The 26204-nt window shown below is 38.3% G+C and overlaps 3 protein-coding genes across 7 annotated transcripts; 2 read left to right on the plus strand and 1 right to left on the minus strand.

Annotated features, from left to right (window-relative positions):
• The first annotated feature begins 9 nt into the window (after window positions 1-9).
• pcm (5'-3' exoribonuclease pacman) lies at window positions 10-19527 on the plus strand. Of its 5 annotated transcripts, none has more exons than XM_089866660.1 (29): window positions 10-325; window positions 498-602; window positions 669-800; window positions 3432-3851; window positions 3921-4003; window positions 4069-4156; window positions 5178-5346; window positions 5429-5496; window positions 6088-6177; window positions 6274-6337; window positions 7230-7633; window positions 8234-8523; window positions 9514-9640; window positions 9718-9807; window positions 9889-9995; window positions 10062-10217; window positions 10761-11067; window positions 11140-11405; window positions 12137-12220; window positions 12302-12630; window positions 13368-13666; window positions 13738-13995; window positions 14103-14361; window positions 15645-15811; window positions 15929-16054; window positions 16681-16992; window positions 17068-17418; window positions 18583-18678; window positions 18791-19527. In XM_089866660.1, exons 2-29 carry the CDS (start codon window positions 528-530, stop codon window positions 19028-19030), a joined length of 5457 nt encoding a protein of 1818 aa, XP_089722786.1. In that variant the 5' UTR covers window positions 10-325; window positions 498-527; the 3' UTR covers window positions 19031-19527. The 5 variants fall into 5 exon arrangements, with proteins under 5 accessions (XP_089722786.1, XP_089722782.1, XP_089722783.1 ...); XM_089866656.1 differs by having other exon boundaries at window positions 11-325; window positions 13738-14043; XM_089866657.1 differs by having other exon boundaries at window positions 11-325; window positions 13738-14043; window positions 16684-16992.
• Window positions 19528-20283: 756 nt separating this feature from the next.
• ATPsynbeta (ATP synthase, beta subunit) lies at window positions 20284-22994 on the plus strand. Its single transcript, XM_089866661.1, has 7 exons — window positions 20284-20457; window positions 20926-21105; window positions 21180-21476; window positions 21550-21734; window positions 21799-22293; window positions 22367-22568; window positions 22650-22994. Exons 1-7 carry the CDS (start codon window positions 20340-20342, stop codon window positions 22748-22750), a joined length of 1578 nt encoding a protein of 525 aa, XP_089722787.1. The 5' UTR covers window positions 20284-20339; the 3' UTR covers window positions 22751-22994.
• Window positions 22995-23131: 137 nt separating this feature from the next.
• On the minus strand, window positions 23132-26004 carry LOC149702754 (PI-PLC X domain-containing protein 1-like). Its single transcript, XM_089866662.1, has 5 exons — window positions 25843-26004; window positions 25677-25748; window positions 24751-24933; window positions 23596-24629; window positions 23132-23387 (listed from the first exon to the last, which is right to left on the minus strand). The coding sequence occupies exons 3-5, from the start codon at window positions 24842-24844 to the stop codon at window positions 23181-23183; spliced, it is 1335 nt and encodes a 444-aa protein (XP_089722788.1). The 5' UTR covers window positions 24845-24933; window positions 25677-25748; window positions 25843-26004; the 3' UTR covers window positions 23132-23180.
• Window positions 26005-26204: the final 200 nt, after the last annotated feature.

The raw sequence follows: 26204 nt of genomic DNA on the forward strand, positions 1-26204 counted from the left end.
TAAATCTGTCACCATGGAGTAGTATTTGAGGAGATCCAGCTACAATGCATTGCACTTTTAAATAAATTTCATTATCACTCCTATCCTGAAATATATCATAGCGTACTCGATCACGCTTTAGTAAATTATGACGAGGAGTTTGTAATTGTGGTGTTGGTTTCGCTGTTAACTGCTGTTATCAACTTCAAGACGTTTTGTTTTCTCTTAATCCTGATTCCTGAATAGTCTTAACCTCAGTTATTGAACAAATAGTAGTAATAACAAGTTATTTTGAGATGCCAGAAGCTTGGAAATTTTAATTGAAAATCCGCAGTTTTATTTAATTGTAAGTGAAATCTCTATAAGACATTAGGCCTTGGCTATTATTAACTTGTTGCAGCTATTTCCCTTATTATTATTTAATCATTTACTTATTTATAAAAGACCTTTGACCCCACTTAGACGGGGATTTCGTTTGCTCCATTTAAATAAATCCTGTTCTTAATTCTATTATAAAGCTTGGAGCATTTGTTTATACCATTTAAACCATGGGAGTGCCAAAATTTTATAGATGGATTAGCGAGCGCTATCCATGCTTAAGTGAAGTTGTCAAAGATTACCAGGTATTGCCGCGCCATAGTCTTAATAATTTTAAGAAATTAGTTATATATTTATAAATTGCCACTCAGATACCTGACTTTGACAATCTTTATCTGGACATGAATGGAATCATTCATAATTGTTCCCATCCTAATGACGATGATCCTCATTTTAGAATATCGGAAAATGATATATTTTTAAACATTTTTCATTATATTGAGGTAAAACTTAATTTACAGGGTTCATACAAACCTGGAAAACCGGGAAAACCTGGAAAAATCAGGGAAATAAATAGTTGACAAAAACTTCAGGGAAATTTAAAATGTTTAGTAAAATTCAGGGGAAATTCAGGGAAATTTAGAATTTTTAGTAAAATTCAGGGAAAATTCAGGGAAATCATTTTTCATTATATTGAGGTAAAACTTAAACAGGGTTCCTACAAACCTGGAAAAATCAGGGAAATAAATACTTGACAAAAACTTCAGGGAAAATTCAGGGAAATAAATACTTGACAAAAACTTCAGGGAAAATTCAGGGAAATAAATACTTGACAAAAACTTCAGGGAAAATTCAGGGAAATAAATACTTGACAAAAACTTCAGGGAAAATTCAGGGAAAAAAATACTTGACAAAAACTTCAGGGAAATTTCGAATTTTTAGTAAAATTCAGGGAAGTCAGGGAAATTTGCGTCAAACAGGGGCCGAGTAATTAAGCAAAATGTTCGTAAACATACCCTCCATAGGATTAACATTACACTATACTTTGGAGGCTCGTAACTCTGGTTCTACTAGAGATACGGGGATGCCCTTTGAGTATGTTATAGTCCTATTTGCCCCCCATCCAACCATACTCAAGACTTGGGGATCGAGTAAACAGGGGCCGAGTAATTGAGGAACATGTGCATAACCATACCCTCCATAGGAATATCATTAGACCCAACTTTGGAGGCTCATAACTCTGGTTCTACTAAAGATGCGGGGATGTCCTTTGAGTATGTTATAGTCCTATTTGCCCCCCATCCAACCATACCAAATACTTGGGGATCGAGTAAACAGGGGCCGAGTAATTGAGGAACATGTGCATAACCATACCCTCCATAGGAATATCATTAGACCCAACTTTGGAGGCTCATAACTCTGGTTCTACTAAAGATGCGGGGATGTCCTTTGAGTATGTTATAGTCCTATTTGCCCCCCATCCAACCATACCAAATACTTGGGGATCGAGTAAACAGGGGCCGAGTAATTGAGGAACATGTGCATAACCATACCCTCCATAGGAATATCATTAGACCCAACTTTGGAGGCTCATAACTCTGGTTCTACTAAAGATACGGGGATGTCCTTTGAGTATGTTATAGTCCTATTTGCCCCCCACCTAACCATACTAAAGACTTGGGACTAAGACAAACTGCAGGGCTCCCAGAGTACCTATAATACCTATAAATACCTATAATTCCGAGATGGTCCTATAAAAACCTATAATTCGTAAATTGATCCTATAATACCTATATTTTAGATATGTTGGTTAAAAAACACTACGAAAGTTCAAAAACAATCCAAAATTTTTGATTATTTTTTTGAGGAGGTGACGTTTTAAACGCCGTTTTAGCGAGATCACGTTTGACCAGACACAAAAAACGAGGAGCTCGCTTCGCTCGCTCCCCAATGTTTTAAGTTAAGTATTCAAAAAGACGATTTCAATGCAATTGTTCAGTTATTTGGAATGGAGAGCTTTATGTTGGAGGAGGAGCTTAGTCTCGTGACTTAATTTACGCTGCCATATTGGTGGGTTTAAAGCAGGAATGAATCTGAGTCCAACCAATATGGCTACCAGAACAGCGGTACGACTTGGGAGGGTGTGACGTACTACTATAGGGAGTTAACAATTCTGACCCTGAAACGTCACAGCCTTCTATCTCTTACTGGAGTTTCATCCCCCTAACGGTTGGAAACAGTATTCTACGCGCAAAAATGCCGACCAGAGAGGGGCTGCGTGACGTCAGACTATCTCTTCCCCCTAGCCAGTTGTTAGCTCCCTATCCCATCTGAAAGCTCTCTATAATGACAATTGGGCCTAAACATGTCAGGGAAAATCGTAATAAAAGTCGGACAAAATCTGAAAAAGTCAGGGAATTTGAATCTTAAAATTAACCCTGAACTAGTCCAAATTCTAAAGTACCCGAGATATAAAATAATTAAAAAAATGTAAGGTAGTTAACTATAAAAATTTCAGGGTAAATTATTTAGTTGCTACACTATTAACGACTCGTCCAAAGTTGATTAACTATTGATTATATTTTTATAAATATGTTTAAAAGTTCTAGTCTACTCTCGAATATAATATACTTCCTGTAAAACTCCAAAAATTCGTAATTTTAAACGTATAAAATTTACATAACATATGTTTGAACCTATAAATTGATCATTTTTGGACCTATAAATATCCTATAATTTAGGCGTTTCAGACCTATAATACCTATTATTTTTTGTGCACTAAGCGCTGGGAGCCCTGCAAACTGGGGCCGAGCAATTAAGCAAAATGTTCAATATAACACATCCTCCATAGGATTAACATTACATTATACTTTGAAGGCTCATAACTCTGGTTATATTAGAGATACGGGGATGTCCTTTGAGTATGTTATAGTCCTATTTGCCCCCCCCACCCTCCTTCGTTAACATTTGCTCCAAAAACCTGGAAAATTCAGGGAAGTATATGGGGAAAAATCTCCCATAAATCTTAGGGAAATTTGTTTTCCAAAAGTTGTATGAACCCTGTTAAATATATCTCGAACTAATTGAAGTATTAATTAATTAATCTTCTGATTATTTTACGCAAAAAAAAATAGTTTTTATTTCGTATGATTAAACCACGAAAAGTGTTTTTTATGGCTGTGGATGGCGTAGCTCCTAGAGCAAAAATGAACCAACAAAGAGGACGTAGATTTAGAGCGGCTCGCGAAGCTGAGGCAAAAGAGAAAGAAGCCATTGCTAAAGGAGAAACTTTGCCAACGGAAGATAGATTTGATTCCAATTGCATCACCCCTGGAACTGAATTCATGAATAGATTAAATGAACAGTTAAAATATTTCGTTTCTATGAAAATCTCCACTGATAAATTATGGCAAGGTGTTAATGTTTATCTCTCTGGTCATGAAACTCCCGGAGAAGGAGAGCATAAAATTATGGATTACATTCGATATAAAAGGTCTCAACCTGATTATGATCCCGATACAAAGCATTGCTTGTATGGATTGGATGCAGATTTGGTTTGTTTAATATAATGTTATGCTTTTATTAATAATTTATTTAATTATATAAATAATTTTGGTTTTCAGATAATGTTAGGGTTATGTTCTCACGAACCCCATTTCTCTTTGTTAAGAGAAGAAGTGAAATTTGGTTCTAAGAACCAGAAAAAGTTAGTTTGTAATTTATTTTCAACCATATTATTTAAGGGTTTATTGATAAAACTTGATTTTACAGATCATTTTTACCGGAAAACATCACCTTTCACCTTTTACATCTGTCACTTATGAGAGAATATCTGGAGCATGAATTTTCGCCTGTTAAGGTAATTATTTGTGCTTATTAAAGGAAAAGTTCAGCTAATATAACATTATACCTTAAAAGAACGGCTGCTTTTTCTAAATATAAAAGGAATTAAATATTTTAAAAAATAAATAAAATTCAGGGAGCCCACCGGTCCTATAATTCCTATATTTTTGAACCTGTCCTATATTATCCTATAATTTCATGAGAGGTCCTATTCCTATAATATCCTATATTTTTGAACCTGTCCTATATTATCCTATAATTTCATGAGAGGTCCTATTCCTATAATATCCTATATTTTTGACTTAGTCGAAGTTTTCGTATAGTTTAGCATCAAATTTATCAAAATTTTGCTTTTTTTTTTATCAAGATCACATTTTAATTAAGTTCTTCTGAGTTTTCAAAGTAAAATCCAATTTGTTTTTTTTTATTTTTTTGGGATTTTTCTACATAGTTTAAGCCCAAAATTGTATTATATTAGAGCATTTTTAGTCCTATATTTACCTATAAAAACACATTTTTTTTTCTCCTATAAAATCCTATAATTCCGGAAAAAAATTCCTATTTTTCCTATAAGGAATTTAAATTTAAGAGTGGGCTCCCTGAAAATTAAATAAATGATCTCTTATTACAAAATAATTAGCTTAAAAATGAGTACTACTGCGCGGCCATTGCATTATTGGCGTCTGCTAGCTGAGCCTCTTACCTGATTGGTTGAATTCACCACAGGTTGTGAGAGGTAAGACATAGCAAACTCAATCACGCGCGTAGTAGGGTTGATCTAGCAGACGGAGGCGCAGTAGTCCTCGTTTTTTAAGGTTAATTAAATGTGCTAATTATTATGTAATAAAATATCATTTATTTAATATTTTAATATTTTAATATTTTTCCTTTTATATTTAGAAAAAGACCATTCTTTTAAGGCGTAATGTTACGCTACCTGAATTTTATTTTTTAGTTACTGCTAGTTTTAAGTTTGAAGTTTTGAACAAAGCTTTTTTTAAGTATAATATGTGGTTTTTGCTTTGTAATTTTTGCAGAAACATTTAACATTTCCATTTGATTTGGAAGCCATTATCGATGATTGGGTTTTAATGGGGTTTTTAGTTGGAAATGATTTTATTCCAAATATTCCACAAATGCACATTCAAAATGATGCCCTGCCAATTTTGTACAGCTCTTACATTGAAGTTTTACCTACTTTAGGAGGTAATTAATTTTAATTTTAATTATAAAGAATAAATTAATAACATTACAAATAATAATATTTTACTATATTTAATAAAAAAAGGTTATATCAACGAAGGCGGTTTCTTAAATCTAGAAAGATTTCAAAAATATCTAAATAAACTTGGACAGGTATATATAAAGCATAATTAATTATTAATACCTTAAAACCTAATTAGTTAAAGGGAGGGTGAAGTAGAAAATCAAGTGATTTTTTATCGATTCTTCTACCAATTTTAAGACCAGTCTGCATAGTGAAACATCCAGGAAATACAGACTCCGAATGATTTTAAAATTCAAATTAGGTTCAGATTTTAAGGATAATTTTAAACAAGGACCTCCGACCAATCGTGTAACGCCCTGCCTTTTTGTTAACAAAATTCTCGTGGCACGCTCCGTGTTGAATGAAATTTATCACGAGATTTGATAAAATTCGCGCGTGACGTGATAATCGTGGTGCGAGCCACGGAGCGTGCCACGAGAATTTTGTTAACAAACAGGCAGGGCGTGACGCGATTGGTCGGCGGTCCTTGTTTAAAATTATTCTTAAAATCCGAACCTAATTTGAATTTAAAATCATTCGGAAGTATTTCCTGGATGTTTCACTATGCAGACTGGTCTTATAATTAGTAGAAGAATCGATAAAAAATCACTTGATTTTCCACTTCACCCTCCCTTTAATTAATATTTAAGTTAAAATTTGATTTTCTTTGATCTCAATAGATTGACAGAGAAAAATTTAGCGATGTATTGGCTGATTTAAAGTATTTTGAGGCTAAATGTACTAGACCTAAACGTGATGCTGCATATGACGTAATTAATTAATAGTTTTATAATCAGAATTAATTAATGTTTGTGTTAACTTAACTGAAGGTAAGAGAATTAAATTCCCCTTTTTCGCAACTCCAGGATGATGCTGGATTTTTAGACGTGTTGGGAACAGATTCCAACAAAATGGAATCTAATAACGAAGGTAAATACTATTAATAAGGCCTACTACGACTAGCCCTATGGGGTTAGTGATTAGTGATTTTTGGCCAAAAAAGCGCCTCTATTTCTCTAAGATTTCGCATCCTCCCCCTATCATCCTTGCTCTCTCTGAGTGCTTATTGACTTAAGTTTTGTCATGGGTAATGAGCGGGAAAGGTTTAAATATTCGAATACTTTTTAAGGATTAAGAAATAAATTTTTGGGTCGGGTACCTGTACAGAGCTAGAAACTACCTTATGGGCTTAAAGAAGTTTTTATAACAGTATTTTTTATGTCCCCTTACCCCTGATTGTCTATGACAATACGCGCTCGGTAATTGCCGGGTACCCGACCCGATACGCGCTCGGTAATTTCCCGGTTCCCGACCCGATACGCGCTCGGTAATTGCCGGGTACCCGACCCGATACGTGCTCGGTAATTGCCCGGTACCCGACCCGTGCTCGGTAATTGCCCGGTACCCGACCCGATACGCTTTCGGTAATCGCCGGGTACCCGACCCGATACGCGCTCGGTAATTGCCCGGTACCCGACCCGATACGCGCTCGGTAATTGCCCGGTACCCGACCCGATACGCGCTCGGTAATTGCCCGGTACCCGACCCGATACGCGCTCGGTAATCGCTGGGTACCCGACCCGATACGCGGTCGGTAATTGCCGGGTACCCGACCCGATACGCGCTCGGTAATTGCCGGGTACCCGACCCGATACGCGCTCGGTAATTGCCGGGTACCCGACCCGATACGCGCTCGGTAATCGCCGGGTACCCGACCCGATACGCCGTCGGTAATTGCCGAGTACCCGGTACTCGCACAGGGCTAGAAACTACCTTCTAAGCTCAAAAGAAGGTTAAAGTTAATATGCTTACACTATTGTAGTTGCAGTAGGCAAATTATTAGACCTGGACACGGGCGACTGCTACGACACTGAGGAAGATTTATTAAGCGAAGATAGCGACGGAATGTTGGACATGGAATTTAGTCAACATAAACGAGATTATTACATGAACAAACTGGATTACGAGAACATTACGAAAGAAGTGTTGAAAGAACAGGCTTACGAATTTGTAAGAGCCATACAATGGAACCTGCACTATTATTACAATGGAATTGCTTCGTGGAGTTGGTATTACCCACACCATTACGCTCCGTACATATCTGACGTGACGGATTTCAGTGAAATTAAATTGGATTTTGAATTAGGCAACCCGTTTTTGCCTTACGAGCAACTTCTAGCCGTTTTACCCGCTGCTAGTAAAAAATTGCTACCTTTGCCTTTCCAGGTATTATAATTAATCGTATTAATTAAAGGGAGGGTGAAGTAGAAAATCAAGTGATTTTTTTATCGATTCTTCTACTAATTTTAAGACCAGTCTGCATAGTGAAACATTCAGGAAATAAATACTTCCGAATGATTTTAAAATTATTTCAAATTTGGTTCAGATTTTAAGGAAAATTTTAAATAAGCCCCTCCGACCAATCGCGTAACGCCCTGCCTTTTTATTAACAAAATTCTCCTGGCACGCATGCTCCATGTCTCGCGCCACGATTGTCACGTCACGCGCCTAATTTTATCAAATCTCGTGATAAATTTCATTCAACACGTAACATGCCACGAGAATTTTGTTACTAAAAAGGCAGGGCGTTACGCGATTGGTCGGAAGTCCTTGTTTAAAATTATCCTTAAAATCGGAACCTAATTTGAAATAATTTTAAAATCATTCGGAGCTGGTATTTATTTCCTGAATGTTTCACTATGCAGACTGGTCTTAAAATTAGTAGAAGAATCGATAAAAAATTACTTCATTTTCTACTTCACCCTATTTTTAATTAAGATTAATTTAGTTATGGATAGAAATTTAAACGTAATTATTTCTTTAAAGTCGCTAATGATTAGTGAAAATTCTCCGGTTAAGAATTATTACCCGGAAGATTTTAAAACTGATTTGAATGGCAAACAACAGGAATGGGAAGCTGTTGTCCTTATTCCCTTTATAAATGAGAAATTACTGTTAAATAGTATGAGTCCCCTGTTAAATCAACTGACCGATGAGGAGAAGAAACGTAACTCTCATGGCCCTCATATTTTGTTTAAATACACACCAGAACCACTGGGTCCTTATAAATCCATTAATCCATCAGTTTTTCCTGATATTAGTTTCAACCACGCTATGTTAGTATAATTAATAATGATTTCATAATCATTTAGTTTCAATTCAACAAGAAGTGATATCTAGTTTATTAGGGAGAAGGTATAAGATGCCTAAGTATTTTCGCGCGCCATAGTAACAGTCCCCCCTTGCAAAATACAAGGGGGGGACGTAAAAGGAGGCCGGGCTATTTCGTACCCTCTCCTCAGTCGGAAAATATGACTGTAATTTTCTTTGTCATTCGCGTCGCGCTGACGTGCAGAGTTTTCAAGAACCAATGAGATGCATGCTGGTTGTAATTTAGAGGCGGCGGGGATTAACTCCGGACAGGCTACGTTACGTTTGGACTGGAGATAAAGCTAGATTATAAATGTGGGGCGAATTTCTACCTTCTCCCTAATAAACTAGATATCACTTCTTGGTAGATCCCTTCAAACTTTTAGAACCAAGAAGTGATATCTAGTTTACTAGGGAGAAGGTATAAGATGCCTAAGTATTCGCGCGACATAGTCCCAGTCCCCCCTTTCAAAGTACAAGGGGGGGAGGTAAAAGGAGGCCGGGCTATTTCGCAGCCTCTCCCCAGTCGGAAAATATGACTGTAATTTTCTTTGTCATTCGCGTCGCGCTGACGTGCACGAGTTTTCAAGAACCAATGAGATGCTGGCTGGTTGTAATTTAGAAGTGGCGGGGATTAACTCCGGACCTACTATACGTTTGGACTGGAGATAAAGCTAGATTATAGTGTGTTACCACGAACTTTGTAGTGACATCACATGCTCTTATCTCTTACCTTATTTTCAGGCGACCATATTGGCAGTCGCGAGGCGTCGTCAGCTTGGGCAATACAAATTCGGGACCCAATATTGACGTCACAGTTTTTCCCCCCTAGCTTCGTGGTAGCACACTATAAATGTGGAGGCGAATTTATACCTTCTCCCTAGTAAACTAAATATCACTTCTTGGTTTCAAGCTCTAACGGTGTATTAATTAATTTACACTCGCGATGTATTTAGGGTTGAGGAGATACCAAAAGATGGGTTTTTATTGCCGAGAAGTAAGATTTTGAAGGGTCTTTGTCCCGGAGTTAGATTGGAAGTTTATTTTCCGGGATTTCCGACTTTGAGACATATTGAACATACCGTAAGACATCCTTACTCGAGAGAAGTGTTAATTTACTAATTTAGTCACGTGTAATGGGGTTTAATTGGATTTTAAAGGCGGAATTGAAAAACGAGAAGGTTAAAGTCTTTCAAATGGTATCGAGAAAGGAGAATATGATGTTGACTGTGAAGGAACCTGAAAAAATTGTAATTTTCCGTAATTATTTTAATTGTTTTCGAAATTAATTTGGTTTAATTAAAAATTTGGGTTTTAACTTTTTATTTTAGACCCTGGAAGAAGCGGCGCAATTAATAGACAAAATTGTTTTTGTTGCGTGGCCGCATTTGACTGAAGCTAAAGTTTACGCTGTTTCCGATGGAACATCGAGTATTACGTATGTTTTAGAATAATTTCTCTAATTAATAGTTATTAATTTGCATTTAAAACTGTATAATTTTAGGGGAGTTAATGGAACGCCTCATCCTTTAAATAACAATGAAAAGCAATCTTTTAGCAAACAGTGTAACATGATTAAAGAACGACAATATGAAAGATTTGGTATCGTTCTCAAGAATATTCCAATTTTAGTCCATGTAAATTTGCTCAATGGTGTTAGGTAAGTAAATATATCTATTGTTTTTCTTTACAATTGGCCTTATTCCTGATCAACGCCACCGAGGCGTAGCGGCGACTTTTGGAACTATAATAATACGGTAGCCAATCAGAGTTGGCGCTGGAGTCGATGGACTCTGATGGAGATCTGTTATTTTCTCTGTTTTGATTATTACCGCTTCAACTTCAAAAAACACGTTTTAACTAATTATTATTAACCGAATAATCTCCAAATAGACCAAAATGGAATGAAAACTTACTCCGAAAGTCTTATTTCATAATATTAGACAGAATAAGAAAGGTAAAATCAACTTTAAATACTTTTGAAACCATATCGCTTGTTAAGCCTTGGCTATTCACGTGATTCAAAATAGAGAAAATAACAGATCTCCATCAGAGTCCATCGGCTCCAGCGCCACCTGTAATTGGCTACCGTATTATTATAGTTCCAAAAGTCGCCGCTACGCCTCGGTGGCGTTGATCAGGAATGAGGCCAATTAGGCCTAACTTGAGCTGTTAAATTAACAAAATAGTTTTAATGGTACAGGTTTGTCTGTAAATCCGACGGGACGGTTGTTAAGGATAAGATTTGGTCAGACATTAGCACTCCGATCGCTTACCAAGTTATGGTTAAAGAATTGGCAGTCGAACAACCTAATATTAGAAACTTTTCTTCTATCGAAGAACTGTTTCCTCCCGAAACTGTCTGCTTCATGATGTCTTACGCCAATCACGGTCACGAAGCTCGAGTAATTAAGAAAATTGAAATTGAAGCTCAGTCTGAAGTAAAATTGGAAGTCAAATTAATTTCGCCCGTAGAACCCGATTTCTCCTACGTTATTTCTAATGAAAAAGTAACTTAATTTTATTTATTAAATTACACTTAATTTTAATTTTTTTACTAATTAGGGGCTTTCTTTTAACAGTCATTAACAACCAACAGCTATTATCGCGGGAATATTTTAGCTCAGCGACTTGGAATTAGTAGTTTTATGGTTTCCAGATTTACCGGAACATTTTTCGTTCAAATTAATTCACTTGAGAGTTTGAATCCGACTAAAATTAATATTGGACTTAATTTGAAGTTTAATAAACGTAATGAAGAAGTTTTTGGGTATTCAAAGAAAACTTCCGATGGTGTATGGTTGTATTCGCAAAAAACGCTCGAAACTATGGAGGAGTACCTTACAAAGTACGTTAAATATTTCAAAATTAGTATTGACATCAGGGTTCGTACACGACCTGGAAAACCTGGAAAAGTCAGGGAAATTTAAAATGGGCCTAAAAGGTCAGGGAAATTTAAAATGGGCCTAAAAGGTCAGGGAAATTTAAAATGGGCCTAAAAGGTCAGGGAAAAGTCAGGGAAATTTAAAATGGGCCTAAAAGGTCAGGGAAAAGTCAGGGAAATTTAAAATGGGCCTAAAAGGTCAGGGAAAAGTCAGGGAAATTTAAAATGGGCCTAAAAGGTCAGGGAAATGTCAGGGAAATTTAAAATGGGCCTAAAAGGTCAGGGAAATGTCAGCGAAAAATATATTGGTGGGAAATTGATAGTCTGGATAACAGTATAAGGGCGACCAAAAATGTGTTGTCTGAGACTTGAGCAGAACCCCAAATTGGCAGAGTTCGCTTCGCTTGCTCCGGTTAATTATTGATTTACTTATGGTTAAATTTAATCCTATTAATTGGCTTATCTTTATAACAATGACAACTCGTGCAAAAATGATTCGAGGGAATTTAGATTGGTTTTCATATATTTACGCCTTGTAAGTTATTGCATATGGTCAGGGAAATTTGTGGAATTTAGTCAGGGAAAACCTGGAAAAGTCAGGGAATTTCATTCCAAAAATTTTGTACGAACCCTGATTGTGACTTCACTTATCAAAGCTTAAGTTTATAATTATTTGTAACATTTTGTTTTGAAAGATTTCCTGAACTATTTGAAGCTGCTTACGCTGTTTTAGAACAGGATGTCGTACACGTTGATAGTCTTTTCCCGACAGCTACCGGGTAAAAAATTAAATTAATTTCTTTACTCATTAATCTTTGCGTAATTCTACTAATTTGATTCGGGTTACATTTATTTAACAGCAAAGATTATATCAAGAATGTTAAAATATGGCTCGATTCTCTGCCTTACACTACTAAGGAACGACAACAGTGTGGCGCCATTGTACTTGACTTGGCAGTTGTTGAGGAACTTGAAAAAATTCTTAAGGAAACTGAAGATTCCAGGAAAGATAAACCTTCAAAAATTATCCAGGTTTCACCAAAGGACTTGTTTAGACCACACAGCATTCACGGTTCATCCGCACCTGATCCTAAAACAAATTTTCGTCTATACGATCGCGTTGTTCATATTCAGGAAGGAAGTTCGGTACCGTTGGGTCTCAGGGGAACTCTCGTTGGCATTCATAAAGGTGCGTGCATTACGGTTTTATGTTATGATTTTTGAGGTATTAACAGTATTCGGGCCGCGATAAGTGAATATTCAGGACGCGATAAGTGACTTATCGCGTCCCGAATATTCACATATCGCGTGGCTAAGGGGAAGAGATAGTCTAACGTCACTCAGCCCCCCTCTGGTTGGCATTTTTGCGCGTAGAATACTGTTTCCAACCGTTAGGGGGGATGAAACTCCGGTAAGAGATAGAAGGATGTGACGTTTGAGGGTCAGTACTGTTAGCTCCCTATATTCACTTATCGCGTGCGAATAATGAATATTCGGGACGCGACAAGTAAATGTTCGGGACGCGATAAGCAACTATTCGGGACGCGATAAGCAAATGTTCGGGACGCGATAAGCAAATGTTCGGGACGCGATAAGTAAATGTTCGGGACGCGATAAGTAAATGTTCGGGACGCGATAACTGAATATTCGGGACGCGATAACTGAATATTCGGGACGCGATAACTGAATATTCGGGACGCGATAACTGAATATTCGGGACGCGATAACTGAATATTCGGGACGCGATAACTGAATATTCGGGACGCGATAACTAAATATTCGCGACGCGATAACTAAATAATCTATGCTCGAAATAATTTTTGATACTCGGCTTGATACTCGATATGAAATTTATTTTGTTACTCTAAACCGATAAAACGGGACTCGCGCACCATTGGGTATTAAAAACAATCGTAATTTTTATAGCTGAGGCCGAAAGTGATACCATGGTGGATGTTTTATTTGACGAAGAATTCGCCGGTGCCTTGACACTGTTTAGTACCTCTAGAAGAGGTTATCGCCTTCGTCCTTGCACCCTTATAAATTTAACACACGGAAGAAGAATGATCTCTTCTTCCTCACCAGCGAAAATGGTAACTTCTAGTAGAAATAATGCCACGGGAGTGTCGACCAGCACTAGTATCGCGAATAGTGTTAATAATAATGAGTCTAGAAGACATAATAGGGGCCATGACGTACCGTCTAATAGTCGTTTATATTCAAAGGTAGAATTGATTTTTTTTAGCTAATTAGTAATTACGATTATAGTTAAGCTGAACCTTCCGGTACATTTTAGGCTCTTAGTGGTATTGTTCAGGCACCTAATCGTAGTTCAGGGGAAAAAACACCTCAATCTCCTACAAAAAAACCTCAAATGACAATTCTGTCTCATAAATCGGAGGCTTCGAAACAACAAACCAAAACTAGGATGGCAAAATTGAAAGAAATGTCATCGTCATCGTCATCGTCGTCTTCTCCCAAACACGTAGAGGAATCAATGAAGGCCGCTGCTAAAAACCGGGAAGATCAGGGCACTCCCACCAATAATCCCTCCGTAAATCAGTTTAACCATTCACCCGATTCTCCATTTGTCCCTAGAAATGTAATAAGATTGTAATATTTTTGAAATTTTTTCCGGGAAACTAATTTGTCATCATCTAGGCTGGGTGGAACAATAGTTTCAATTTTGATTCACCGTCGCCAGATAATGTTCAGCAGTTATCGCGTTCGACTTCTTCTAGTAGTAAAGCGACAACCCAGTCTTCTTCGTCTTTTGATAACGAGTTTATGAGTATTTGGGATGGATTGAAGCAGATCGCGGTGCCATTGGATACTCAACAATCTAAGGTTGTACCATCAGCGCAAGCAACTACACCAGGTGTTTATGGGAAACCCGTTTCCGTTCAGGAACTGTTTCAAAGTACGTGTCGTTCTCGGATAATTAATTTAGCCAGGGTTCATACAAACCTGGAAAACCGGGAAATAAATAGTTGACAAAAACCTCAGGGAAAAACCTGGAAGAATCAGGGAAATAAATAGTTGACAAAAACCTCAGGGAAAAACCTGGAAGAATCAGGGAAATAAATAGTTGACAAAAACCTCAGGGAAAAACCTGGAAGAATCAGGGAAATAAATAGTTGACAAAAACCTCAGGGAAAAACCTGGAAAAATCAGGGAAATAAATAGTTGACAGAAACCTCAGGGAAAATTCAGGGAAATTACGAATTTCTAGTAAAATTCAGGGAAATTTGTGGCAAACAGGGGCCGAGTAATTAAGCAAAATTTTCGTGAACATACCCCCTCAATAGGATTAACATTACACTATACTTTGGAGGCTCGTAACTCTGGTTCTACTAGAGATACGGGGATGTCCTTTGAGTATGTTATAGTTCAATTTGTCCCCCATCCAACCATACTAAAAACTTAGGGCTACGACAAACAGGGGCCGAGTAATTAAGCAAAATGTTCGTGAACATACCCCCTCCATAGGATTAACATTACACTATACTTTGGAGGCTCATAACTCTGGTTCTACTAGAGATACAGGGATGTCCTTTGAGTATGTTATAGTTCAATTTGTCCCCCATCCAACCATACTAAAAACTTAGGGCTACGACAAACAGGGGCCTAGTAATTAAGCAAAATGTTCGTGAACATACACCCTCCATAGGATTAACATTACACTATACTTTGGAGGCTCATAACTCTGGTTCTACTAGAGATACGGGGATGCCCTTTGAGTATGTTATAGTCCAATTTGTCCCCCATCCAACCATACTAAAAACTTAGGGCTACGACAAACAGGGGCCGAGTAATTAAGCAAAATGTTCGTGAACATACCCTCCATTGGGTTAACATTACACTATACTTTGGAGGCTCATAACTCTGGTTATATTAGAGATACGGGGATGTCCTTAGAGTATGTTATAGTCCAATTTGCCCCCCATCCAACCATACTAAAAACTTAGGGCTACGACCAACAGGGGCCGAGTAATTAAGCAAAACGTAAACAAACAACCCCCTCCATAGGAATAGCATTACACTAAACTTTGGAGGCTCGTAACTCTGGAAAATTCAGGGAAGTATATGGGGAAAAACCTCCCATAAATCTTAGGGAAATTTGTTTTCTAGAAGTTGTATGAACCCTGTTAGCGTTTTCATTGGTTTCTTTTGGTAATGTTGAGATTAAAAATGTTTTTACAGCGGCTAGACAGGCTGAAACTCTTAACAGTACTGTTCCACCGCAGCCTCAGCCACCGCAGCCTCAACCACCAGTTCCGACTTCTTCTAGTAATTGCACTCAACTTTTGAATTTAATGTTAAATTCGAATAGAGGTATCGCGTCGTATTCATTTGCTGTTAATGGTCCGGTAAGATAATTAATTCTCTTCATTTAACGCCTTAATTTAGATGATTTCGGTTTAGGCTTAATGATTTTTAAGTCTTTGATAATAAATTTAATTTAATTTTATTTTAAACGGAAACAGAATTCTGTTATCGCTACTGTAACTCTTCCATCTGGAGAGAGATTTCCCAGTGTTCCTTGTTCTACTAATCAAATTGCGGCTGAAAATGCTGCTGAGCAAGCCTTAGTTTATTTATCATCTTTAAATGTAATTTAAATTTAACCATAAGAAAATAATATATAGCTCCCTATAAGTATGAAACGTAGTACATTTTCCTACTACAGCATTTGCTCCCAGATTTGGCGCGCTTACGCTTTTCGCCCCGTGGGAGAAGTTTCGGTACTACGAGTAAAAGGGGGGCGAAACCGCCGCCGCCACCTAAGGTGTCCGCGAATGGCATGATGGGCCGGGGAAATATCGCCGCGCCCGTAGAGACACAAGATATTCCTTACCTCGTACCAGTGTATGCGCTAGCCTCGTTCCTCAAAATCTAGCGCCATCTATTAATTTATTATGATAATTTTGACATGTACTTAATCAGTTATAATTATCATAATAATAACGTCTAGACCTTTAACTCTTTAATTACAATGTAAAATTTGAGAATTTTCTAAAGAAATAATTCATCTTTTTAACGCCAAAAACTCTTAATAGGTGGCATTAGAAACTTTTTACAGATTTCAATGGAAGAAAATGCTGTTTACATGGCTTAAATGTAGAGTTTCATACTTATAGGGAGCTATATATTATTTTCTTATGATTTAACTAATATACTCGGCGTTTCCGATTCGCGTTTTTCAAAATTGCATTTCAACTTCTGATTTCTTTTAAAGCAGAATTCGTGGAATATACTTACAAATGCCGGGTCTTTTCCTAGACCAAATTTACCACCGGCATTCGGTACAAATATAGCTTCGGTTAGACCTACCATACAGCATCAATCGCATTTTTCTCCGAGACGCACAACCATGAGTACTGCGAATTTCCCCGCCCCTGTATCCTTGGCCATGGCTGCGGCGGCACTACCGAAATTTTCAAGCCATTTGACGGGGACGCGTCATCCTCCTCCTTCATCATTGGTCGCAATCCCGGATAATTTTGTTGAAATTAATGAGCAACGTTTAAAACAGAAGGAACAACAAATGGTACGTTTAACGAGATTCTTTTACGTTCTGAACATAGTCATTTTTTCAGGACCAATTATTATATTGTATTTTCAGCTCGAGCAAGCCATGCAGAATCCCACTCCAAATTTCTTCTACACTCCAAATGCTCCTTTGAATCCGCAACACGTGATGGACATGAATGCCGCCGCGCAGTTTCATCATCGGCAACAGCAACAACATAAGCCTCATAGTAAAGGAAACGTCTATCAGGGAAATATGGGACATCAGCAGCAACAATTTCAAGGTTTTCCTGGACAAGGACATGCAAGGGGAAATAATTGGGCAAAAGGATGGCAACCTTCATCCCCTAATAAAAGGAACGGAAATGATGAAAGGTCAAACAGGGGTCAGAATAATAGTCGTCAGTTTCATAATTTGCAAGGAAAAGAGACATATCAAGCACAGGTAGTTATTGTTTCATGATTGATCTTTGTTAGTAGGCCTATGCGGGTACTCTAGTTTGAGTCCGGGTACCTCCTCGAGTTTGAGTCCGGGTACCTCCTCGAGTTTGAGTCCGGGTACCTCCTCGAGTTTGAGTCCGGGTACCTCCTCGAGTTTGAGTCCGGGTACCTCCTCGAGTTTGAGTCCGGGTACCTCCTCGAGTTTGAGTCCGGGGTACCTCCTCGAGTTTGAGTCCGGGGTACCTCCTCGAGTTTGAGTCCGGGGTACCTCCTCGAGTTTGAGTCCGGGGTACCTCGAGTTTGAGTCCGGGGTACCTCGAGTTTGAGTCCGGGTACCCACCTCGAGTTTGAGAGTCCGGGTACCCACCTCGAGTTTGAGAGTCCGGGGTGTACCTCGAGTTTGAGAGTCCGGGGTGTACCTCGAGTTTGAGAGTCCGGGGTGTACCTCGAGTTTGAGAGTCCGGGGTGTACCTCGAGTTTGAGAGTCCGGGGTGTACCTCGAGTTTGAGAGTCCGGGGTGTACCTCGAGTTTGAGAGTCCGGGGTGTACCTCGAGTTTGAGAGTCCGGGGTGTACCTCGAGTTTGAGAGTCCGGGGTGTACCTCGAGTTTGAGAGTCCGGGGTGTACCTCGAGTTTGAGAGTCCGGGGTGTACCTCGAGTTTGAGTCCGGGCACTCGAACTCGGACTCGAAGTACTCATTTTTCTAAGACTCGAACGGGTACCCGGGTACTTGACCAAGGCCTAAATTACTTGCTTAAGCCTAGACAAGTCCATTTTGTTAGTGTTTAAGGGGTGTTACTGTTCCATAAGTTTTCCGCATCCCCTTTCATACACTCCCGCTGGTTAAATCAAGTCTCGGTTGTGGTTTAGTTTAAGAATAGTTCCTAGGTTCTCTCATAGTCTAGGGGTGGAGTTGACTGACATGCTAACCTTGGCAAAGGCCTTTTTTAGTTCCACCCTCGGCCCTTGGGGACAGTTCTGATTAGTTCTGGCCTTTGGCAAGGTGAATTTTGGCATGTGGAAGGTTAGCGAGCTTGTTAAGGGAGCGACAGGTGTCTGCCGTTCAGTTTTCAAAAAAATCCGCCAATGCTGCGGAAATGGCGCTTGCATGATTTGCATCTTGGCTTTATTTTAAATTTACTAAAATTATTGGGTTTAATTTTTTAAGCCCAAGTCCAATGATAAAAATTTCGACCAACAACAACAACAACAACCAGCACCATCAGTTTCTAAAACAGATAAATTTGATTTTATTCCATCTCAGGTAGACTCTTTTTTATGTTGAGACTCGCACCCCTTTTGCCTTTTCCTTTAAGATAATTTCAATAAATAATTATCATTAATTTTAATTTTAATTGTAATTGGGGAAAATACAGGTAGCTCGAAATCAAGCGGGTGGTAGTAGTAGTACTAGTTCGCAGTCAAAATCCAATGGAAAAACGGAAGGTAATAAAACTTCCATCGTGAAACAAATGGATGACTTAACTATAACAGCGACGCCTGACGTTGTGCAAAAAGTTAATGTGAAACAGAACGAAAGTGCCGAGCCTGTGATAAGTCAACCTAAAAGAAAATCACGACTTGCCGTCAACTTTAAGAAACCTCAATCATCGTGAAAAATAATATGACCCGTGTTTTAAAAGGTTCCACAAAAATTGTACAAAAATAGGCCTATATAAAAAAAAACAATAAGAAACTCAACAAATCGTGCATGATTTTTTGAAGTATTATTCATTCTACTACCATCTTTATGGTGACTTTGAAATTAAATGAAAAATTTTATTTATTTTTCGCTCTTTCTTTCGTTCTTTCGTTCTTTTGTTCGTTCGTTCATTGGGGAACCAGCTTATTATTGGATTATTTTTTAGTAATTATTGGGTCTAATTGTACAAACCAAATTAATTAATTAATTTGAATGGAAATGTTTTAAATAAATAAAATTGTACAATTTTATTCATTTTTTTTTTTTTGGACAATTGTGAATTACAAAATTGTATGGTTTCTTTTTTGTTGATTCAAATATCGATGACAAAATGTTATTAATTAATTAATTGTGAAATGTAAAAGAAAAGATAATAAAATTTGTAATGATCAAATTACAAATTAATTATGAGGTTATGTATATGTTATTTATAATTTTTATTAAATACTACAGGGGTGGGGCCGCCGCCGTTGGGTTACTCGGGCGCGCGAAAAAGTACGGCTAGAGGCAGTCCGTGGGGGGGGGGGGCTAGCCTCTCACCCTCAGATCTATACTAAAAAACTAAGGGGGACCCTTTTATAATTTTGGACCCGGGGGGGGGGTCACTGGTCCCACCATGGCCTAATTTAAAAAATATTCCTATATCCCAGTTCCCACGTCCCGCATGTTGTGAACTCGGGCTCCGTCTGGCGGTGCCTATTTACGCGTGGGACATAACCCAAAAAATGGCGGCCTCTCGCCTGTGTATTGGTTTCTCTGCATGCAATTAGTGGAATGATCTATTGTTTTCATCCAAATGGGTGATGGCGCCAAGAAAGTAATTATAAGAGATTGAAGGGTATGACGTTACAAGGTTTGAACTGTAAGCTCTCTATAGTTAATCGTTATTTCTAATAATAACTCATAACCAATAGGAATTTCAGAGTCAAATAAAGCGGACGGTGCAAAGCAGCCATGTTGGGTAGATTGGTTATTATTTTTTAATAAATTTTATAATGATCTGCATAATTGGTTTGAGTGGAAACTTTAAATTTTTTTTAGCTCATATCCGATCCAATTAATGTTTTACTATATTTACTTTACTTATGTAATTTTAATTTATATAGGCGGCGTTCCAAGCGGCATATTTCGACCTTTCATTGACCTTCGATTCCACCGTCCACGGGGCGATCCGCGTTTCTCCTTCAGTCAGTGTTCGGGAACATTTTTAATCACCGGCCACCATGTTGAGTGCGTGGGGAAGAGCTTGCTCCAGCGTTTTGAAAGTAGCTAAACCAGCGGTAACTCTATCGAAATTCAAAGAAACAAGCGCCAGAACCATTCCAATATTATGTAACACACGTAAGTTAAATTAAATTACTTTAAATCGCGAGTGAAGTTCGGGCATCATGATGATTATCTAAGCCTCGGTTTTCGGAAAGTTCATTTAAAGAGGGAGGGGAGGTAGAAAGCTAGCGGCGAATTTGCCAACTCAATAACTTAATAATTTTTAGCTTAAAATATGAATATTTTATCTGAATTGTTAGTGTGCAGTAATAATTAAATACTATTAGCGTTTTACAACTTACAAGCCTACAAACATTTGACTTTCAAATGGCTAGGCCTATTTTTAGGCTTGTAGGGCGAGGGGTGAACTCTAAGATTTGGCACTGGGCCAAAAATGAAACCGGCCCGTTTAGAAGCCATATTGTATTAAAATTATTATTATAATTAAATTTAATTATGATATTAAAAACTATTAAGCATAATTTTACTTTCACTGTACCTTGCAAAAGCGGAACTCTAAATTTAAGTAACTTTTGTGCATAGACCAAAAAAGATTTGCCGCGGCTCAAGCAGCATCTAAATCTAAAGCCACTGGCAAGATTGTTGCCGTTATTGGTGCCGTTGTAGATGTTCAATTTGATGATGAACTTCCCCCAATTTTAAATGCATTGGAAGTTGATGGACGTAAGCCTAGGCTGGTCCTTGAGATTGCCCAGCATTTGGGTAATTATTTTTCCAGAGTTTTATTCAATAAGGGGATATGGTTCCTTCATTTTCACCATTTAAATCTTAAATAGGTGAAAACACTGTACGAACCATTGCTATGGATGGTACAGAAGGTCTTGTCAGGGGTAACAAAGTCATTGACACTGGCTCTCCCATTACTATTCCTGTTGGTCCCGAGACTTTGGGCCGCATCATTAATGTTATTGGAGAACCTATTGATGAAAGGGGCCCAGTTAACACTGATAAGTTTGCCCCCATTCACGCTGAAGCCCCCGCTTTTGTGGAGATGAGTGTAGAACAAGAAATTTTAGTAACGGGCATCAAAGTTGTAGACTTACTAGCCCCATACTCTAAGGGAGGAAAAATTGGTATGGGTTTTTTGAAATAACTTATCGAAGCTGGGGGTAATTTTGTAAAACAGTATTTCAAAACACAAAAAAGGTCTATTCGGTGGAGCTGGAGTAGGCAAAACTGTATTGATTATGGAACTTATTAACAACGTTGCAAAGGCCCATGGTGGTTACTCCGTGTTTGCTGGTGTAGGCGAACGAACACGTGAAGGAAATGATTTATACCATGAAATGATTGAAGGTGGTGTCATCAGCCTTAAAGACAAGAGCTCTAAGGTCTGGGAGATAATATTAAAGATTTTTGGGTGGAATAAGTTCTTAAACCATAAACTTCCTAAAGGTGTCTTTGGTATACGGTCAAATGAATGAACCTCCGGGCGCTCGTGCTCGAGTTGCCTTGACTGGTTTAACCGTGGCTGAATATTTCCGTGATCAAGAGGGCCAAGATGTGTTGTTCTTCATTGACAACATTTTCAGGTTCACCCAGGCTGGTTCTGAAGTATCCGCCTTGTTGGGTCGTATCCCTTCCGCTGTAGGTTATCAACCAACTTTGGCCACTGACATGGGTAGCATGCAGGAAAGAATTACCACCACCCGTAAAGGATCCATCACCTCTGTACAAGCCATTTACGTACCGGCTGACGATTTAACTGATCCCGCTCCTGCTACCACTTTCGCTCACTTGGACGCCACAACTGTATTGTCTCGTGGTATTGCCGAGTTGGGTATTTACCCCGCTGTAGATCCCCTTGATTCCACATCCCGTATCATGGACCCCAATGTTGTAGGAGCTGAGCACTACGATATCGCTCGTGGTGTCCAAAAAATCTTGCAGGTTTGATAACCTTGAATGACGCTTTCAGGGTTTTTGACAAGTCTTAACGCGTCCAATCATCCTTTGCAAATAGGATTACAAATCTCTTCAAGATATTATCGCTATCTTGGGTATGGATGAGTTGTCTGAGGAAGACAAGCTCACTGTATCTCGCGCTAGGAAGATCCAACGTTTCTTATCTCAGCCCTTCCAAGTAGCTGAAGTTTTCACTGGTCAAGCTGGCAAGTTTGTTTCCTTGCCAGAAACAATTAAAGGATTCAAGCAAATTCTCGGAGGTTCATAGAACTTTAATTTAATTTTCTCAAAGTCCGTCCGAAGGATAATACGTAGGACCCGCTAATGGTTTGGTATTTTAGGTGAAATGGACCATCTTCCTGAAATCGCTTTTTACATGGTTGGACCCATGGAGGAGGTCATTCAGAAGGCCGAGAAATTAGCGGAAGAGGCGGCGAATTAAATATTAACGAGAGAGAGAAAAATCATTTTTAGAGAAAAATTAATAAAATCACTGTTACGTTTTTTTTTCTGTCATTGGAAGTATTTATATCTAGGGGATATTCTTCGAAATGGATCGATGAAATCTAAATTAATTAAAACATCGCTCACTCGATATTATTGGGTAGCATTTAATATTAATATTAAAAAAAAAAGAATGTAGAATTTTTCCGTTGTGAATAAATAAAGTGATTTTTGACATCCAAGTTTTTAAGTTTCATTTTAATAATTATCTACAGAAGCTTTCATTTAAAACTAGAATTAAATTATGTAGTTTTAAAAATTGTTTATAAATTACCGGTACATGTTTGTATTATTAATGGATTAGATTAAAAAATTTCTGTCCCTGATGCGTATTTTTTTTTGGGGTGTGTCTACGACGCGCCATTTAATTAGAAATCCTGTCGTTTGATGTTGCTTTTAATTGAAATGTCTATTAAATCATTGCCTAAGAAGTAATCGGTAGCGACTATATTTGCGCAATGCCACCATCTTTCACGGAACCATTTAGTTATATACCCATTGACGTCTTGGGCCATTTTTCTAAGACCACCATACCTATCGGTGATTAACCCTGTTCCAGTTGGTGTCAGTTCCGCCTGTGAATGTAATAAGTAATTCAGGTGATGGTCAGTGATCTGATCAAGAGAAAAAACCAATGTAAGATCTGAAAACTTAGTCCGTTTTCTCGATTGTGTGGCGGATCGCCGTCCTGTATTAGTAGATAAGTGAGTTCACGGAAATGCAAGATATGTTCTCAGGTCTTATATGGGTTCTTGTCAGGAGGCGTAGAGATATTTTACATACCATTGCAGACTTCAATGGAGGATACCTGTACAAGCAAACTACAGCGTTTAAGTATTCCTCAAGGTCTTTAAGATTGTCTTTGTCACCCCATAAGTGTCTCACAGCTGGGAACAACAAGGCACTTTCCACCCTCTGGTCACTCGCGTAACCAACTAGCAACCTCTTGTTGGATGCCCATAACTCGTTCAAGGTTTTCGTGTATCCGTAACTGGCGGGTATCATGTAGTCACCCAACTCCGTTATCAACATTTCCATCAACATCTTGTGCCTTCGTTCGGCCAGGCGTCCAGTGAAGCCATTATCGAATCGATGAAAGTCCAAGATGACAATCTCGTTGGTCAAATCCATGAACTCCTTGACTTGTAGAAGAATGTCACGAACTGGGTTGGGAGTCAATAGAAGGCCGTGCGAAATCCACAAAGAATCGTTCCTACTCAGAACAGTTCTGTAGCTCACCCTCAAATCTAAGTACCTGATGCCGTAAACCAGTTGCGTCCAAACACTCTCATCCTGACAGTAGAGGTACTTCCGACTGATAGTGTCCTTTTCAGGCCGGTACGAGTTGTAACTACCCGAATTGTGCGTTCCCGGAATCATAAGTTGATCCAGCGTCTTGGGCCCCAAGACTTCGCTGTTGTCGCGCATCCATGTTGGGTTTGTCCTCAAGCAGTTGGATGCCAGAACCCTACCACCACTGACAAAGGCCCCATAATAGCCGAGACATTTCTTGACGGGTTTTATGTGATCGAAAACGGGTCTGGGATATGTGACGTCGGTCCGAAAGTATCCGTCCGGATGGTCTTTCGGATGTATCTTGACCAGAGGATGCGACAATGCATCCGCTGTTGTCACTTCCGTCGGGTTCTCAACGAACAATCCTACCCAGGAATCATCGTTTTTTAGGATTTGGTCGGGGACATTGTACCAGTTCAGCTCTATCAAACGTTCGAAGACGCTTCCGTTTTTTTCCTTCCAAGCCAATGAGGATATAGTCAGGAAGATCAATGGTCCTGGCTCTGTCATGTCTACTCTTCCTAAAAGGTGTGTCATACGAAGTTTATAGAATGATAACTCTAATCTTTAGACTGTCAACCCTAGAAATTTCTAGCTCGGAAGAGTCCCTAACACTATAGAATGGAAGACTCAGTTTATTACCTCTGTATGATGGTTCATGCCATCTCTTGCACAGAACAGAAGGAACAGCGTAGATTGATAAAATGATTAAAAAGAGTAAACAGTCCTTGGACATTTTGGACGAAGGATAAAGACACAATCAAACCCGCGTAGCTATGAACGTCCAAATGAAGTTTCTCGAGTTTTATCGCAATATTTTGTATTCTGTCAAGAAATTATGTAAAAAATACAAATATTTTTCTGGTCCTGCTCTTTCTTTAAACTGTAACGAAGCCCGGGGCTCAATTCCCAATATTTATAGCAATTAATTATGTAAGAAATACCTTTCCCCGGAGTCACTGTGTCTACAACATCGCCCACGTATTGAAGTACTTAAAATATCCATTTTAAATCGATTGTCAAGTTTAAGGGGTTAAAAATATCGACATAAATCCCTGTCTATACTTCATCCTACGTCCGATAATTACACGCACATCACCATAGATTCAAAAACAAGTTGTGACGTACTCCAATAATAATACTTCATGGGTATGTACGGGTTTGCTGCAATTAAACGCGTTTCGGACGGACAAAGAGACGAAGATAAGCTATGTTATATAATTTAACCTCTCGTTATTTTGATGAAAAGGGGGTTGTATAAAAAAAAAAAATTCAATCATCCAAATCGTTAGAATTCCTCAACGCATCCTAAGAGGAGGCACATTTTTTAAATAAATATAATAGAAAAGCCTCGAGGCTTATATTATATTCAGAGGTATAAATTTGAACTCTTTTGCTTTGATTTACATTTTTATAGTTTCTAAAGCTATATAACTTTCTTGGCAATTGATGACGGAGAAGTCAATCTTAACACGCGACTCTAAAGGGTTCTTACATAACTCGATAACTAGTTTTTACGCTAATTAATTATTAAATTATTCAAAGGCGAAAGACGGGTAAACACTTACCAACAGGATAAATGACAATCCCTCGCTAGCCGCTGACTCTGTTAACTGGCCTTGAAACCCCTTTTTGTAAAACTAGGTAACGATTCGAAAAATATTTTATTTTTCTCTTTAAAAACGTTTTGATACAGATTGTAAAATAAAAATCGGAAATATAGCCTAGAGCTACCTTTCTTGTCAGCAACGCGAGAGATTTCAAACCAGCTTGTAAAACGTTCTTTCTTTACCACCGTTAATGAAGGCAGTGATAGTTTATAGACTAATTGGCGCCAAGGAAACTCTTTTATTGGGATATTTTTAAAGAAAAAAAAACATTGCGAGTTTAATTAAAATGTGCAGCTGCCTTTATACCCATTATGTTGTTTTATCTAGTTCCTTACTAAGAAAGACTTTACAGCTAACACCATACGCCAGTTTCCCATAAAATATCGGTAAGTAAATCAGGATTAGATAGTACTTTACGTCTTTTATAATTATCAATTTGAATTTGGGCCATTTAGAGATGGGAATGGGTACTTTATAGCTTTAAAA

Source organism: Phalangium opilio, unplaced genomic scaffold, assembly GCF_054372755.1.
Source record: "Phalangium opilio isolate 3A_F unplaced genomic scaffold, DU_Popi_V2 ptg000017l_1, whole genome shotgun sequence".
Classification (NCBI taxonomy): Eukaryota; Metazoa; Arthropoda; class Arachnida; order Opiliones; family Phalangiidae; genus Phalangium; species Phalangium opilio.